The sequence below is a fragment of the Gopherus evgoodei genome, chromosome 1 (assembly GCF_007399415.2).
Source record: "Gopherus evgoodei ecotype Sinaloan lineage chromosome 1, rGopEvg1_v1.p, whole genome shotgun sequence".
Classification (NCBI taxonomy): domain Eukaryota; kingdom Metazoa; phylum Chordata; order Testudines; family Testudinidae; genus Gopherus; species Gopherus evgoodei.
In genome coordinates this window covers 327,818,934-327,837,690 of record NC_044322.1, presented here as the reverse complement: position 1 = coordinate 327,837,690, position 18,757 = coordinate 327,818,934, and the positions used below count along the sequence as shown (strand labels likewise).

Sequence of the window (18,757 nt, the reverse complement as noted above, 5' to 3'; positions counted from 1 at the left end):
CCAAGTGATGACCTGGCCCATTATATTTTTGAAGTGTTTTTCTCACTTGTCTCACCAGCCCCATCATCCACGCTGGATATTAAAACTGAAATTTGTGAAATCTAGTTTCCTTTCCACTATTTATGCTCTTCACTCTTCGCATTTAATTCACCTTGGACAATAAAAATAAACTATTCAATTTTGTTACTGCATATTTTTAGTTTCACTTTCTGGTTCTCAAACATTAGCAGTATGCCGTGCTGTTCAGGCTGCAAACACGGCTGGGAAATACTTCTTTTAATGGGCTTTTTACCCACAGAAATTCTATAAGTATTAATTTATTGAAAACATTGTTACTGATGTTGTTTTTATAAAAGCTAACTCTGCAACCTATCTTAGCAGCGTCCCTTTCAGATGTGATCTCAGTCAACCCAGAACGCTCAGTGGTTTTAAGCATTTATTTGCTACCTGGAAGTGGTCAAGAGATATCAAGCTTGAGCAATAGGGTTGTTTTGGCACTGTTCACAACCTTCTGCTCAGTGTAATTTTAAATCACTACTTAATTTAGAGAGACTGTTTCAGTGTTGCTTACTCTGATTATTTAGTGCTTTTCTGAAAGCTCCAGCTGCTCAAATCATGAGATCATTTGAGAATCTGACCTTTCATTTCCTAAAAGAAGTAATTTTCCAGACTTTATGGTTGCAGAGAAAAGCAAGAACACATGAAGCCAGAGTAGTTGAATGGCTCAGAAACCAGAAGTCAAATGAAAAGAACGCAAAATGTAGTATTTTAAAACAATCTCATGGTTTTCAAACCAATTTCATGATTTTGGAATCCTGACTCATGATTTTGGAATACTTGGGATTGGCAATACAGCTGTTTATAAATAAAAAGAATGGTTTATATTTATGAATTGCATGACATAGTAAAAATTAATTACATGATCATTCTGAATTCTTAGTCTCTTTCAGTGTGCTTCTGAATCAGTTCAGAAGAAACTAACGATTTTATTTTATATCATTTATACATACAGGGCTGGCTGTACTGTTTTTGCCGCCCCAAGCAGCGCACCAAATTGCCACTATGGATGGCGGGGGCAGTATTTGTGCCCTTAGGGCAGCACATGTGTTTCCGCAGCGGCGGCAATTCGACGGCAGCTTCTGTCTTCAGCCAGAAGACAGAAGCTGCGCTGCCGCGGACAGCTGAAAATAGAAGCTGCCGCCAAACTGCCACCGCTGCAGAAACGCACGTGCCACCCTAACGGCACATGGACTGCCCCAGCTGTCCGAGGCGGCAATTCCGTGCGCTGCTTGGGGGCAAAAACACACAGACTGCTGCCCCTTGCAGATTGCTGCCCCAAGCACCTGTTTGGAATGCTGGTGCCTGGAGCTGGTCCTGTTTACTTATATATATTTACCATTCCCAATCATGAAATCAGTTTCTGTACAGTATGTGATGACTGTTGATTATTTTATTCATGTTATGCCATAAAGGTGAGTGAAAATGACAATGTGTTTATTTTTTATAAAAACAAAACTGCTAAACAGAGACGATATCACGAAGTTTACAAACATCAGTGCCTTGGAAAGCATCCAGAAGAGACTGCTCTTAAAGCCGCCACTGTTTACTGAATTATGGAGCGAAGTCTTGGGAAAGAGCACATACGCCATCAATCCAACCACAAGGAAATGTGCCATAAGAGCAGTTGGCAGCATGGCAGAATCAGGAGGGAGCTATGTTGCAGTCCCAATGTAAAGAAGCGAGCATTTCCCATTATCAGCTTTGGATAAGTATCGCCAACAAACAAAATAAACTAACATAGGGAACTGAAATATTCCCTTCATCTCTCACCCCCAAACAAATGCTTTATTATTTGATGGCACTTCAAGGAAGTTAGTAAATGCAACTTTCAGAGAGCCACATTTACCCTACAAAGCAAAGAGTGCTTCTTTGTCTACTAGGAAACACACAATTATGTACAAGTACATGCGTAAGAAATATGAAAGGTAGCGAGACAAAAGGAGAGAGGATGAGTAATGGTCTTCAGCAAAACAACCTACTAATGTCATTGCTACAGGAACAACGCTTACTCATTCTACAAATAGTGATGCGATATATTATGGTTTTGCAATGCAGTATCACTTGGATATTGTTTCCACATAACTTATGACATGCTCATAAGGTATGCAAGAACTTTAGCTTTGCTTTAACTCCAGCACAACCAGTGTCAATTATTTAAGATGAATTTACAGCTAGCATATGAATGCCAAAGCAGCAAACAGCTATTATATTAACTTACATTGCATATACTGTATTAAACATATCATAAAATTGCACATATCTGCTTCTTATGATTTTTCTATTTAGTCATGTCACTTTAGTTCAGTAGCAAAGAAACCTAGTTATTAACTACAAACATTATTCAATGTCAATATAAATCTATTACCATCACAATTTATTGAATAAAAATAATCAATATACTAACTATACGCAATCATTGGGCTACCGGGGAGATTTAGTCTAATCTTTGTCTTTCAGACCTCCATCCTTCAAATACTTATGCATATGAGTAACTTTACACGAGTATAAGTTTTTTTGGGGAATGGTTACAGACATTGTGACTGAAGTCACTGCGACTAATCACACATGTAAAGTTACTCATGTGTGCAAATGTATGCAGGGTTAGAGCCTTGGAATGGTTAGCTCTCTTAGTGCAGGGACCATGTGGTATCTCTATCTTACATCACTTTTGAGTAGACTGCCAGTGCTTAAATAATAAAGATCTGTCACTGTTGCAAAGCTAATATACTATTGAAGATCAAGCTGCATTTTATTCTACCTTTCATCAAAAAAGAAAATCTGTCAGGTAGCTATAGATTATGGAATAAGAAACTATAATTAAAACTATCAACTTCTAAGCTGCACATAAAATTTACTTTAAAAAAAAAATAGTGCCATCAAGATGTATGCATAAACCCAAGCAAACAATCTCATTTACATTACCAACGTCTTTCTTTTCCCTAAGTCCTCCCATATCTTGTTTGCTCTCTCCATAATTGTCAAAATTTTCAGAGGCAGGCCTTGGGCTTCTAAGTCACTTTTGAAAATCCCACACTTAGGCCATAATATAGACTTAGGAGTCTAGAAAATGTTGGTCATCATGCCTAAATTTAGCCTCTGATCTTGCAAAGAGCTACATGCAGCCAGGCGTTAGATCTTAAAGGTCTCTGGGACAAGGGACCGTTTCACTCTATTTGTAAATTGCCATGCTCATTTTGGCACTGGATAAACAATTAACAACTTTATTAATCGTTACAAAGCTGGAAACACAAAGGAAGTTGCTCATTTTCCAAATAGCATGCTGAATTAATTGTACTCTTTGCAGAAAAATGTGCTCATTTTTGGTATTTGTCTTTGCTGAAAGCTGTAGTTCTCCAGAGCATCATTTTTACAGTTACTTTTTTCACCAGACCTCCAGAGGGTCCCACTACAAGCAGAGGTGCCAACTTCCCCTCTTTCCCGTGGGTGCTCAACACCCACCCCTGGCCCTGCCCCCACTCCACCCCTTCCATGAGGCCCCTCCCCTGCCCCATGGCTACAACCACTACGTAGCCCCCCGTTTCAGTGACCCTCCCCTCTCACCCAGATCCTTGCAGCAGTGCAACTTCGTTGTCTCCTTCCTGTCCCTGGGAAAAGCACTCAGGCTGCCTATTATCAGCACCAGGGAACCAATTCTGTCCCAATTCCCCTACCCCAAGTACCCGCACAGCATTTTTCAAACTCTCCTTTTTTCCCCCTCTTTGTAATCATTGTCCATCTGCTGCTCACCCACGTCTCTCATCACACCCCTGGCGCATATCATCCATTCATCTATCTCCTCCTCCCCCTTCTTCCCCCCCACTTCCTTCCCCTCAATGGCTCCATTTCCACATCCTTGTTACTCTCCCCCTCTACATGCTCCTCTTCATCTCAATCTCCCTGCTCTTCCTACCAGCACAAATCCAGATCCCACATCCACACTCTCCTCTGCCTTCTCCTCCTTACCACTGGTGACATTTGCCCCAGCTCTGGCCCTCCCTCTTCACCTCCTACGCTCATCTCTGCCACCACTTCCGCCCTTCTTGTGTCCCCATTTGTAACCTCACGCCCATCCTCATCCTTCTCCTCTGCCCTTCTCTGGAACAGCCACTCCATCTTTCCAACCTCTTCATATTTTGCTCCCGCCAGCTCCTGGCTCTCACAGAGACCTGGAGTCCTTCATCTTATAAAGGTCTCTTCTTCTCCCACTCCCCACCCTGAATCAGCCCAGGTTGGGGGTGTTGGACTTCTCCTTTGCCTTTCCTGCTGCTTCCCACCTCTCCTTCCTCCCTTGTCCCACCCTTTCTCCTCTTTTGACCAGCACTGCATCCAACTCTCCTCTTCTCTGCCTCTCAATGTTGCTGTCACCTACTGCCCACCAACTCCTCCCCATCAGCATTCCTCTCTTTGACTCTTGGCTTTCTCTGTCTTTCACCACTCAGTCTTCTTTTGTTCAACATCTTCATTAATGATCTGGATGATGGGATGGATTGCACCCTCAACAAGTCTGCAAATTACACTAAGTAGGGGTAGAGGTAGATATGCTGGAGGGTAGAGATAGGTTCCAGAGTGACCCAGACAAATTGGAGGATTGGGCCAAAAGAAATCTGATGAGGTTCAACAAGGACAACTTAGGAAGGAAGAATCCCATGCACCGCTACAGGCTGGGGACTGACTGGCTAAGCAGCAGTTCTGCAGAAAAGGACCAGGGGATTACAGTGGATAAGAAGCTGGATATGAGTCAGTAGTGCCCTTGTTACCAAGAAGGCTAACAGCATATTGGGCTGCATCAGTATGAACACTACCAGCAGATCGAGGGAAGTGATTATTCCCCTCTATTTGGCATTGGTGAGGCCACATCTGGAGTACTGCATCCAGTTTTCGGCCCCCACCACAGAAAGGATGTGTACAAATTGGAGAAAGTCCAGTGGAAGACAACAAAAATGATCAGGGGGATGGGGCACATGACTTATGAGAAGAGGCTCAGGCAACTGGTCTTATTTAGTCTGCAGAAGATAAAAGAGTGAGAGGGGATCTGATAGTGGCCATCAACTACCTGAACGTGGGCTCCAAAGAGGATGAAGTTGGCTGCTGTCTGTGGTGACAGATGACAGAACAAGGAACAATTGTTTCAAGTAGCAGTGGGGGAGTTCTAGGTTGGATATTAGGAAAAACTATTTCACTAAGAGGGTGGTGAAGCACTGGAATGGGTTACCTATGGAGGCGGTGGAATCTCGTTCCTTGGAGGTTTTCAAGACATGGCTTGATAAGGCCCTGGCTGTGATGATTTAGTTGGGGTTGGTCCTGTTTTGAGCAGGGGGTTGGACTAGATGACCTCCTGAGGTCTCTTCCAACCCTAATCTTCTATGATTCTATAAAAATCAACAAAGAGTCCTGTTGCACCTTAAAGACTAACAGATGTATTGGAGCATAAGCTCCACATGCGTCTGACGAAGTGGGCATTCACCCACGAAAGCTTGTGCTCCAATACATCTGTTAGTCTTTAAGGTGTGTGACAGACCCAGTCCAGTGGGGTGCAGTAGTCTGGTGGAGGGCAAATATACTGGTCACTGGGTGAGTAGTTTTCTGTTCCCTGAGTGACCAGAGCAGGGTCTGCACTAGAGTAGTCAGGAACTTGCTAGAACCAATTAAGGCAGACAGGCTGATTAGAACACCTGCAGCCAATCAAGGCACGCTAATAATCAGGGCACCTGGGTTTTAAAAGGAGCTCTCTCCAGTCAGATGGGGAGGAGCCAAAGGAGAGGAAGTGCGTGTGAGGAGCTGGGAGCAAGAGACACAAGGAGCTGAGATTGAGAGGGAAGATCCTGTGGTGAGGATAAAGAAGGTGTTTGGAGGAGGCCTTGAGGAAGTAGCCCAGGGAGGTGTAGCTGTCACACAGCTGTTACAAGAGGCACTATAGACAGCTGCAAATCCATAGGGCCCTGGGCTGGAACCCAGAGTAGAGGGCGGATCCGGGTTCCCCCCAAACCTCCCAACTCCTGATCCGACACAGGAGGAGTTGATCCAGACTGTGGGGGAGATCACTGAGGTGGGCAAATCTGCCAATAAGCGCAGGACCCACCAAGGTAGAGGAGGAACTTTGTCACAGGTGCCACAGGACTCTTTGTTGCTTTTTACAGATCCAAACTAACAAGGCTACCCCTCTGATACTAGGATTCTATACTCATTCCTGGTGACTTGAAGTTTCATGCACATGACCCATGCGACCCCTTGACTACATGTTTCTTTGTCCTCACCTCTTCATTTGACCTGCAGCCCCTGTTCAACTCTGTCTGTTGCCACTCACCAAAAGAGCATTCACTGGACTTGGTCTTCACCATGCACTGCTCTCTCTCTGATCTTTCCCTCTCTCCAGCCACCACCTAGTCTCTTTCAGCATCACCTATCAGTACCCCTTCCCTCCCCCAACACTGTCACTTGACCATTTTGTGACTTCCAATTAATCAGCATTGATGACTTCTCATCTGTTCTCAGTTTTCTCTGGCCTGCCCTCTCTTTCCCTTTCTTCCATTGATATGGTTGTTGATGCTCTAAATTCTTCACTCCATCTTTGACTCTTTTGCTTTTCTTTCCCATCACAAGCTTTGCCCGACCAATCCATAGCCCTGGCTTGCCCCCAACATCTGCTTCCTGCGCTTCAGCTCTTGTGCTGCAGGGCATCTCTGGTGGAAATGCTACATCCAGGCTGACTTACTCCACTATGAATTTGTTCTCACCTCTTTGTGATCTACCATATTCCCAGTTGCTTAATTGAATCCGATAGTCACAATCACTTACTTGCCACCTTTGACTGGGTCATCAAACCAGCTCTCATGCGCCTCCACTGTTCTCTCTGCACAGGGTCTTACTAATTTCTTCCAAGAGAAAACTGACAAATACAATATGACTTTCTCTCAACACACCTCGCCTTTGTTCCCCCTCACACACCTCCCTACTACAAATTGCTCTTTTTCCATGGAGCAGATACAGAAGTTCTCACCTGCTATCCTTTTCTGACTGCTCCACTTGCCCCAGTGATCCCATCCAATTTCTTGATCTCTTTTGCACCCACTCTCATCCTATTCCTTATTCTTCTCCTTCACCACTCATTCTCCCCTGGCTCCTTCCCCTCACATACAAGCCTCTCTCATCTTAAAAATTGTCTTAGTCTCTTCCATAAAACAACAACAACAACAACAACCCTACTCTTGACCCATTTGCCTCTCCAACTACCACCCCATGTCCCTTCTCCCTTTAAATTCTAAGCTCTTTATACATGCTGTTTGCAGTCGCTGTCTAAAGTTCCTCTCCTTGAATTCCATCTTAGACAGCCTCCAATCCAACTTCCAACCTTCCTTTCCACTGAAACTACTCTCACCAGTCACCACTGACTTCTTCCTCGTCTAAGCTCAGAGCCGGTACTCCATCTTCATCCTCAACCTGTCAGCTGCCTTTGCAACAGTTGATCATACGCTTCTTTTTGAAATCTTGTCCTCCCTTGGCTTCCGTTTTTCTGACCTCTCCAGGTTCACCTCTTACTACTTTAATCATTCCAGCATGTCCTTCAGAGGATCCTTCTCATGCCCTTTCCAACTTTCTGTTGGAGATCCAAAGGACTCTGTCCTTTTACCTCTTTACTCCAGACCTGTCTCCTTCTGTCCAAACTAAAATCTCAGCCTCTCTCTGACATTTCCTTGTGGCTGTCTAATCATCAGCTCAAGCTCAATGAGGCAAAAACAGAGCTCCTAATCTCTTCCTGTCCACTTCAGCCCTCCATGCTACCTCCTTTCTCAATCACTGTGGACAACACCATCATCCTGTCAGTCACTCAGGTCCATAACCTAAGCATCTTCTTTGACTCAGACTGATCTCCAGATCCTCAAACTCAGGCCATGTCTATGTCTTGTTAATTCTGTCTGCCTCTTTAAGATGCATTCTTTCTGATCCATCTACACAGCTAGCACTCTCCTCCAGGTTCTCAGCATCTCACATCTCGATTACTGCAATAACATTTTCTCTGGCATTGGCAAATGTAATCTTGCCTCATTCATACCCATTCATAATACTGCTGCAAAGATCATTTTCCTAGCCTATAGCTTAACCATGCAACAGATTTCTCTGCATCCCTCTGCTGACTCTCCTTTCTCTAAAACCTCTGTCATAAGCCACTTGTCTTCACTTGCAGGCCCTTCACAGCTTATTCCCACCCTATTTATCATGTTATTAGCTATTGAGATACTGACTTCCACCTCTGATCAACACATGATGCCAGCCTCCACAGCCCACTTGTTAAATTTTCAAACAAGCAACTTCATGTTTTCTTCCATGCTGCCCTACATGCTTGGGAGGAGCTCACGGTAAAGACCTGAATAACTAATGCATTATCCTTCTTCAAACCCTTCCCTGAAATTCTCCTTTGCCATGATGCCTACAAAAAACATAACAGTTAGGATGCGGGAGCGCTGTGACCACCACCCATCATGCTGACCAACATAGTCTCATTGTTTCCTTGTGCACCCTGTAAGTCTGTATCCATCCGCTGTCTTGTCCCATATTTAGATTCCATGCTCTTCAGGCAGGGACTATCTTTTTGTTCTGATTTTGTATGTTGTCTTGCACGGTGGGGTCCTGGCTCATGACTAGGGGCTCCCAGGCTCCGTGGTAACAGAAATGAACAACAAAAAACAACAGCAGCTATAATTCAAGGTCCCCAAGCAATCAGAATCCTGTTGTGCTAGTGTCAAGATTCACCATGAAATGGGGGAGATTGAATGAGAGCAGGAGAGATTGCATCAAAACCCAAAATGGCAAAGCTGTCAAAGACTCTGCTCAGTTCATTTTTCATCAGATCAGGATTGTCGCTCTGTTTCTACCAGGAAACAGAAATGCAAACTCAAGGAAACAAGTCAGTCTCAAGCCTGTCTCCTGGCAGGAGTCCTTCCATTTTCTCTATAAAATGTGTTAGAAAAAAACCCAAATCTTCAGTAGTAAGTGTCCCTTTGCTGCCAGAAAAAGATGTTTTTTGTATTTCCTTTGCCAGCCTTGGTTTGAAATCAGTCTACAACTCCTATAAATAAGATCCATATCTTGCAATTCACTAAAAAGCTTTGCATAGTCATCTTCAGTAAGAATCATTATCCTCTTTAAAACACAGACCTCATTAGAACCAATGTAGACATCAGCAGAACCATACTTAGGTCCAAGTTTAGCCTTAATGTAAGCAGTGCCCCTCCAATTAAGACAATGAAGCTAACCCTCAGCAGGGCTGAATGTAGGCTCAAATCCTGCAAAGGGATCCCAATGAGTGCACCTTTCAGACTACAAAGCTCACTTCAGTAAACTACCTCTGCAAAGTCCCACTGGTGCAGATCTGATTTCAGAATCAGAGCCTTCACCCTTGCAGACTTTTCAAGTCTTTGGCTCTCAAATATATCTATATATGAAAAGTGTATGTATTACTCCAGAGTATGATCGCTTCTGTATTCTTTTAGCATTCAAATAAGCAGGCACTTTTACAAATGACACAAATTACAGTGGTGATGTTTTACTTGAAGTTGAAAGTATACATTTAGTGTTACTGTAATTAATGCTGTATTCATATTTCCATTAGAAATAGATATTTGTGGTGGCTTAAAACTGCCATAAAAAGGTGCTGTGGGCAAAAAGTCCTCAAATAAGATTGTAGCTCAGGAGTGATTCTATTTTTAGCCAAAGGTGATTTACAGTCTAACAATTTAGTATAATTTTAAAAAATACCAACAACCTCCCCCGCTCCTCCCCAAACACTACTTAATGGTCTTCGAAGTGGTTTTGGTGCTCTTAACATTAAGACAATTTATGAAATGAGTTTGGTAAAGCAATTACTTTATAATTTAGGCCCCAGTCATGCAGTTCACTGCACCCCCAAGCTGATTTTAAAACCAGCAGAATCACAGGATCAGGATCTCAAACTTTATAAGTTGGGAACCTTAATCCTATTGCTTCATCTTCCCTTCCAATGCCTCAAAACAAAGACAGACCAAATTCAGGAAAGGATCCTTTTTTACAGGTTAGTATGTAAGCTTAACTTTAAGAAGATGCTTATGTTTCATTACAGTCAATCAGACTTAAGCATGTGCATAAGTGCTTTTCTGAATCAAGGCATATTTTATTATAGTCTGTGGAGAATGAAAGAATTATGTGTATTTTTTAAAACAAAATATATGCACCTCAGTTTACCTGTGTGATATTATCCTGCCTAAATATGTGGAGATAAATCAAAGGAGGCAGTAAGAAGGAAACCAACAGGAAATGAAACAATGGCTAAAATAAGGTGCTATCATAAAGAATATCAAGGGTCCGTGAGGAAACAATAGGGAAGCTATTGATCCGGGAATAGCTGCCTGGCTCCAGCTAGTCTGGCAAGGTGTACTTTTCCCAGGCCTGCACCTAGGTGCCAAAGGAGAAGCTAAAACTTTAAACATGCTGACCTAAAAGGGAGAGGTGGGAGAAGAGGGGTGGTCTCCATGCTGACAGGGAGACTCAATAGGGGAGACAGTCATAAAGAGCATGCTGTAGAAGGCAATCTGTGCCTCTCCCAGACAGAGATGGGGTTAACTGGGCAGAGGAGAGCTTACAAAAGCTGGCAAGGAAAGATTAAGATATAGGTATGGGGAAATATGCATATAGACTTTGTCACTTTTACTGTTTGCTCTGCATGCTGTGTATTTTTGGGTTAATAAATAATGCTTTACTGTGAAGAAGCTGTTTTTGAGTCACTTTAATCAGCAGCTGTCACAGGCTCCTGGAGGAAAAGTTTTACAGGTGGCAAACTCAATTGGGCCTGCTGGGTTAATGAAGTTGGGAAACAGGGTGGGGCTGCAACCCAGACATCAAGTCTAAAGGCCTGTCTGCACTGCACTCCATTCTACTAGCATCAGCATGCAGCGCATGGGTACATGCCACAGTAAAGAGCCAGCTCTATCCACACTGCGTGTGTAGCTACCCATGGCAATTAAAGTCTCTGGAGCCATCAGAACCTTTTTCCGTTGCATCCCAGTGTTAGGGTGTACCTGGCCTTTGCAGCTCCCTACAGGAGGCCCCACAGCCCTACTACATCTCGCACTAGGCAGCAGCAATGTGGGAGAAACAGCAGTGAAGGTGGATTCTCCAGGCCTGCCTAGAGAGGCCTCTCTGGAACAGCCACTTCGGAAACCACAGAAACCTGGTTCTCCGAGGCTTAGAGAGGTGAGCAACAGCCAATCTGAGCTCGGCTGGCCCAGACAGAAGGAGCTACTTGGTCTTAGCAGGTCAGTTCCTGTCTGGGAACAGAGGAGTGAAGAAGGGAGCTGCTCTCTGGGCAAAGGAGCCTAACAATCAGACTTTACGGCTGAACTTACTTAGCTGGGATTGCAGCGAGCAGGCTGGCCATGAGATCAGACTGGAGATAAAAGGGATCCAGGAAAATAGCAGCAAAGGATTGAAGTCAGTAGTATGTGGCTGCTGCGTACAGGATCCCTGGGCTGGAACCCAGAGTAGTGGGTGGGCCCAGATTCCCATACCAGACACAGGTAAAGTTAGTACAAGCCCCAAAAAGGAGACAGGGCTTATTTGGGAGCCTGCACAGTGGGTTGAATTTAAAGGGGCCAGAGCTGGTGCTGAAGATCCTATTGAGGGCAAATAGATTGTTTGTTTATTTACTGGACTCTTTAGTACTCCAGAAGGGTTTCATTGGGACTTTGTGACTTGGCCAGATGTTGGCCGGCAACTTGCATGAGGCGCCATGGGTGAGAACTGACTGTGGTACCACACCCACACTTGGAAGCACTCAAGAAGTGAATGCCCCTTTACTCTCCCATTGCCAGAACTTTTCTTTGCTGCTGGAGCCTTTCCCTATGCAACAGGGAAGGCTCTGGCAGCTGGGGAGGCAGTGGGATATCACTCTGCTAAACATAGCCATGTAGATGGGGCAGGCATGGCTTGGGCATGTAGACAATCAGGTAGTGTACATACCTAGGGATTCAGGTGTGATTTTTACCCTACTCACCTAAGCAGCATCTTACCAGCTACACTGCTATTTAGCCCTGTGCCAGGGGATGCATATAGAGTACATACGCTACATACAGCCCTAGCACAAGTATAAATAGCAGCGTAGATAACAAGGCACTGCTTTGGTGCCTGAATCCTGTGGGTATGTACCCTGCCAGGCTCTCTACTCACCCAAGCAGTGCCTCCCCATCCACACTGCTATTTTTAACAGCGTACTGGCCCACTGCCACAGGGAAAAGCTCTGGCAGTGGGGAAAGGTTCCGGCAACTCCTGCTAACAAGCCTTTTCCCGCTGCTTCCCCTTGCGAGAGCCTTTCACCATCATGTGTAGCTATACAGCCTGCATAGATGCAGCCAGCGTTTTGCTGCTGTGTATAGCTACATGTTGCCACAAGAACTATGCAGTGTAGATGTAGCCCAAGAGTGTCTGGATCATTCAGAAAGGTGAGGGAAGCCAGGCCAGTCAGTTGAGAAGTCCACTCAAATAGGATAAAAAGGATTGAAAACAAAATTTGCCCTGTAATTATGACATAGGCCAATTTTATTTTATTCTTCTTAGAACAGAAACAAGATATATTTCGGTACACTTCTTTCCCATCCAAATAGGCAGATATTACAAAATGCCCTTTGGAACACTGGGGAGGGGAGGATACAAAGTTAATAGAAAAAGTGTAGTTTAAATCGAAAATGGTTTTAAAACTCACTGAGTAGGGATGAAATCTTGGCCCCATTGAAGTCAGTGGAAGTTTTGCTATTGAGAAGTTAGGATTTAACCCTAGATGTTTAATGTGTATGCATTTCTTCAAGAAAGGGATCTGTACTGAGGATGCTAAAATGCATAATATTGGCATCACAGTTACTCTAATTTATTTTTATTATGTCAGGAGTAATTATAGTTAAAGATTGCATAACAGTTTCTATTTTAATCTCTTGTTATCTGTCACATACAGCTTCCTGAAATATTCTCTTTCTGAAGTAATATGTTTATGCTTGGTCTCTGCACAAAGAAATTTTGGGGTAAGTTTAAAAGCAAAAAATGTCAGGTTTTTTTTATTTTTATATATTCAAAAACAAGTTTTCCATTATATAAAAATCCTTGCAACTTTTTAGAAATGAAAAACTCAACTCTCTATGATAAATGGCTGGGCCTTGAAAGTGGATATTTGGCATCATGTAAATAGCCCTAAGTGAGAAGAAATGTCGTGGAGTATTACAGTGAAAATTTTTTTGTATTTGAGTAAGTTATGACCCTTTGACGTTTGACCTGCATACTTATTTGTTTGTTTTTGAGCTATGCTTAAAGGACCTGATCCTGCACCTATCAAAGTCAATGATAGAACATCGACTGACTTCAATGGGTGAAGGCTAAAATGAAAAGTTCTTAGCTAAGGAAGACTGTGCAGCCTACATCTGCAGAGTTAATTGATGAAAATATAGTATAGGGGCGCAGTGCCTGAGGCGAGGACTCCACAGAAGTTCTTTGTGCAGTGCCTGTGGGCTCTGAATTCCAATAGGGTACTAGGCAGGGCTGCTATAGGCAGGACCAGGAATGAGCCCCACTCTGATGCACCTTCAATGTGAGGAGGCTAATCTCTGTGGGTCAGAGATTGTATTTTGCATCTGGTACAACATCAAAGCACATTGCCAGCATTTAAATAAATACCTAGTGAAAGGGGCTGCAAAACGTTTTATACCAAAATCATTTTGAGCTATAGGACCACAAAAACATCTGCTCTCTCCCCCCTTTATTTCAAACTCTAATTTAAAAAAGGAGATGTAGTCATACAAAAATTAATTTTAAAAAAGTCACTCCAAGGCTGAGAGGTTGTCTGATAGAATCTTCACTAGCATGATTTAGCCCAACATGCTGAATGCAACAATTACAACATTTTTTTTTACCCCAAAGTCCCTCAGACGCAAGTAACAAGTTACATTAAAAGGGGAATATTTGCAGGAAACAGTTATCCTGAATCAGAAAGGAGGGGAACATCTTACTATGAATAAAGATTTGTTCCAGTACTGTTAAGAAACATTGGATTCTATTAAAAACTTTGATCCTATTTCAAAGCCAGTGTTTGGATTTCAAGACTATGGCTTTGATTCAGCAAAGCACTTAGGCACGTGCTTAAATGCAGTTGATTTCAACAAGACTTAAGCATGGTTTAAGTACTTTGCTGCATAGGGTTGGGATTAGTCATATAAGGGGCAGAACACATTAGTCAAGAGATGACCAGTTCTCCTGGGTGAGACATATACTTGTTATCAACATATCACTGATTCCACTGTGGAAAACATTCAAAATATCAATGGATATTAAAATAATTGTACAACGTTTCTCTTTTCTTTTTACAGGCCATGAATCCTTTTCTCACAATGATGGGCTTTTGTTCACATCTATAGTCTCCAGGGCCGGCTCCAGGGTTTTTGCCGCCCCAAGGAGCAAAAAGGAGGAGAAAAAAAAAAAGCCGCGATTGCAATCTGCAGCTCTACTGCCGCTGCTTCAGTCTTCAGTGGCAATTCGGCGGCTGGTCCTTCGCTCCGAGAGGGAGTGAGGGACCCACCGCCGAATTCCCAGACGTGCCGCCCCGCACCGTTGGCCACCCCAAGCAGCTGCTTGCTAGGCTGGCGCCTAGAGCCGGCCCTGATAGTCTCACTGGGGCAACTTGACTACTCATGTAAGTAACAACTTAATACTTTGGTCAAAAAATGAATATTTTAGCAATAAGCCCTTATCACCGCTTTCATTTCAGATGCACTTCCCTGCATTTTCTCTCCTAATTTCTATGCTTTTCCATTTGTCAACAGCTAGGATTTCATTGGGGGGGCGGGGAAGGGAGATAACTGGAAGACATAAATTCTACCACAGCTGAAAAAAAGCCAGCTGTGCAGCACGTGAAACACCACTTGTTTCGATTTCCTTTATTATGATTGAAAAGTTTTTGGCATTACAGTACAGATTTTTCTTAGAAATATTTTATCTTAAGGAAAAAGGACAGACTAATCAGGTGCAATTAGAAAACTAAGAGGCTTGTTTTCCAACTGCAAATATAACATAGTTCTCAAACTAACAGAAAAAACCTGAATCCTCAAACTAAGAGCTATGGTTTAAATAACTTAGGAACAGAGATAGTCACAGAATTGTGCCCTTAGTTGCAAGGAAACGTATGAATGATCACACAGATTTGTAGAAAAAGGAAAAACCTGAAATCTAGTTAATTCGAGAAAATGAGTTAAGAGAACTTCCAGGTACACCACCTGCCCTAAGATCCCCTGCCAATCATTCTGGAGGACGGGAGAGAGGCAGGGGGTTAAATCACATTTTCGTATTTTAAAAATGATTCTCTCTCCCCTGTTGTGTGAAAGTCCCAAACAAAAAATCCTTAAGAAACTGACAATAGAGGGAAAGAGTGAAACTGACCATTCAGAAGGCTTTGTCAAATGCACAACATAAATCAAATGGAAACAAAATTGAGAACTTTTTTTCATTAGTGTCTTTGATTATAGTCATGACAGGGGTTTCGTGGTAGATAGATAAAATAATTCAGATAGAGGTATGGTTTTTAAACTGACAGTGACTTTTTAAAGAGTTTTAAAGAGTTACCAGTTCTGAAAATGATTCAGTTTCTACAAATATAGTTAAATATGAATCAAATAGGAAAGTAGTTTGATCCTGCAGGACTGGAAGCACAAAGTAAATGAATTCTGATAGATAACTGAGCAATTATTCAAAACAGAAGTGTTTAATGGAAAGGACACACAATGGATCTCTGCACAATATTAACAGTGTACAGTCTTGAGGTCTCATTCTGTCCTGACTTACAATTCAACTGAAGTCAGTGGGCAAAATTCTGTTCTCATTTACACTGGTGTTGATCCAGAGTAACTCTACTGACTTCACTGATTTACACTGCCGTATCCAAGAACTGAATTTGGCCAAATGAGGCTGTATGGGGTATAAGTTAGAGCAGAATTTGATGCCATGTGCTTTTCCATATATCCTACAGCTCACCTCAAATAATGTTTACCACTATATCATTCTACTTATTTCTTTGTTCTCCACTCCTCTGCTGGTTCTCTGATTAACCTGTTTGCCAGGAATCACGTAACTCATAGAAACGAGGTCTTATTTCAGACACAAATATGGAGCAAGTAAGTTGCAGGCAAGACAATGGGTCACACAGTAATCCTGAAACAGGCATGACAGAATGCAATGAAACTTCTCATAACATTAACAAGGAGAACGTTGCTATTCATGCAAAAATCTCTCAGCACTAACACTCTTACTCTTCTCTGCCTGATTCTAAAGAAGCAGCCAGGTTTTATTTCTGATTCACAGAGATAATGACTCTGCAAGATTCCTGGTAGTGTTGCAATTTTCACTGAGCTAAAAGTGCACATAAAATGAAGGCTTCCTCCTTGATAGATGGATTGACTCTGTAAACAAACTCCTCATTGTCTCCGTACACCTAGAAACAGGTTTAAATGAGCCTGGAAGTATTTTTAGGTGAAGGTCTGAGGTGATGCATTATATCAACTAGTGAGCAGGCTACTGAAGGGGGGGAAAACAGGCTCTGGTGATTTACCCACCTAAAATTTTGTTTAAAGAGAGGAATGGTAAGTTGTTTGAAAGGCAGTGCCCGTCACCTTCACCCCTAAAATGAATGCACTAGATTTCCACCCCTCATAGCAGTGTGAATAAAAGAGTCATCCTAGCAAACTTTAATTCATGCATGCTGCTGAGCAGTGAGGAAGATCTTAAATCTAGTCGGGGAGGAAGCCTCTTTTCAGAAGCCTGGAATGACCTGGGTTACCCTTAGCAACCCATGAGGAACTCCAGAGCTCAACATTATTGTGAGAGTTTCAACTCCAGCTCTCCCTCCTCCTAACCCTAGTGGGGGCGGGGAAGAGAAAAATCACACACACATAGGGTAAGAGAGAGCCTACAGTGTTAGGATCGATAGCATGCATTCATACAAAGATCCTATGGGTGCTGGAGGTTCTGCCGCACCCCCGGCTTGAAGTGGTTTCCATCCTATATGAGGTTTAGAGTTTGATTCAGTGGCTCTCAGCACCCCCACTATAAAAATCTTTCCAGCGCCCCTGCCTATGTGCAGCGGCGGCTATCCCGCATGGGTCACAGAAATCCACCCGCGTCCCGATCCTGGGCGTAGCACAAACACACGAACCCAATACCAGCCCAGGCCTAGCGGCTCCCCATGCAAACGGCTTCCGGGCATTGTCTGCGCCCAGCAGAAGGCTGGCAGCCGGGCAATTCTTGCCGGACGGGCCGGGGAGTGGGGTAGGGGGAGCATGGAGCTGTACCTCTGCCTGGGGGCCCGGCCCCTCCTGCCCTCCGCCCGCGGCTGGCACCTACCACACAGAGCCGTAGGCTCCGGAGCCCACCGGGGTCAGGTTCTGGTAGCGCTGGGGAACCTCCCACACCGTCTTGTTCAATTCCTGCTTGTAGAAACCGCCTCGCTCGGACATTTTCCGGAGCAGCCGCAGCAGCGGCTCAGCAGCCAGAGCGCTCCAGCTGGAAAGAGCCGCCCGAGCACCGCCAGCGGGGGCTGGGGGAGGGACCGGGGGAAGGGAAAAGGGAGGGGGAAACGGCAGGAGGAGGGAAGTGGAGACGAGAAAGGCGGAGGGGGGAAGCACCTAGAAAGGTAGCCAGAAATGCAAGCTCAGGGCCACTGTCACACTATCTCCCCCCCCCCCCCCAGCGTGACAGCAAGGGGCAGGGCAGCATTATTCCCCTGACCCTGTCACAAGCCATGGACACAGCTGATCATTTCAGAGGGTGCGGGAAAGCCTGGCAGAGCTCAGACTATCCGCTCCAGCCTGGAAGAACCAGGGCACCTCCCACCCCGCCCCTTCCAATTCAGCATGGACACGAGAGGAGAGAGGAAAGGCGGATCTGGTCACCCAGTTTTGCCAAATCAGCTGTTCACTTGTATTAGTGTATTATTGGGTCTAATGTAAATTTACTGAATTATTAGGAAGCTGTTCCACAACTAACAGATCTGGCTAGCAGCAGATTTTACCTTGTTGCCAGCTCTAGCGATTTGATCGTGAATCTCACGATAAATAGTATTTTTCTTGAAGTCCGAGTGCCTGGAATCATTTGATTATCTTAGACTTTCAGCTTCCATTTGCAGAAGAACTAAGTTTCTAGCCCTCGGGGTTAAAATGAAAAACTTGAAAAACACAACTCCTAAAGGCTCAAACCCCACAAAGCAAATAAAAAGAACCCCAATTTTTTTTTTACTATCATGATTTTTGAAGGCAGGAAGTTGGCAATATTCACCCTATATTTACCCATCCTATAGTTACTTCCCATTACGCCTCACAAACACTGTGTGCTGCTCTAAATAATTTATCTTCATCTTGTTTTACAGTATTTGAATATCTATAGATTGCTATGCACCCCCTTCTCAGTCGTCACTTAACCAAAGTATATATTTAATCTTTCTTCCTAAATCCCCTTATAAATCCTCCATTTCCCAGATCATTTTGATCTGAACTCTGCACAGTTTGACAATACTGCCACCAACCCCACTGCAGGGTGTCAATGTGTGTTGTGGTACATCAGTCTCTTGGCTGTCTGGTAGTGTGATTGATGTACCATCAGCTGGAAAGCAAGTGCTGTAGGCACTCCAAGCCCTGGGGTGGTCAGG

General features: G+C 43.8%; 1 protein-coding gene across 2 annotated transcripts in view; it reads right to left on the bottom strand.

Moving 5' to 3' along the window:
- MAPK11 (mitogen-activated protein kinase 11) overlaps positions 1 to 17,904 on the bottom strand; it is a 54,788-nt gene extending 36,884 nt beyond the window's left edge. The window contains exon 1 of one of the 2 annotated variants that reach the window (XM_030549191.1): positions 17,458 to 17,904. In XM_030549191.1, the coding sequence (XP_030405051.1) occupies positions 17,458 to 17,570 (113 nt within the window). In that variant the 5' untranslated portion in view covers positions 17,571 to 17,904. The remainder of the gene's footprint in view (positions 1 to 17,457) is intronic. The other variant, XM_030549190.1, reaches the window with a different exon arrangement.
- Between the last annotated feature and the right edge of the window lie 853 nt (positions 17,905 to 18,757).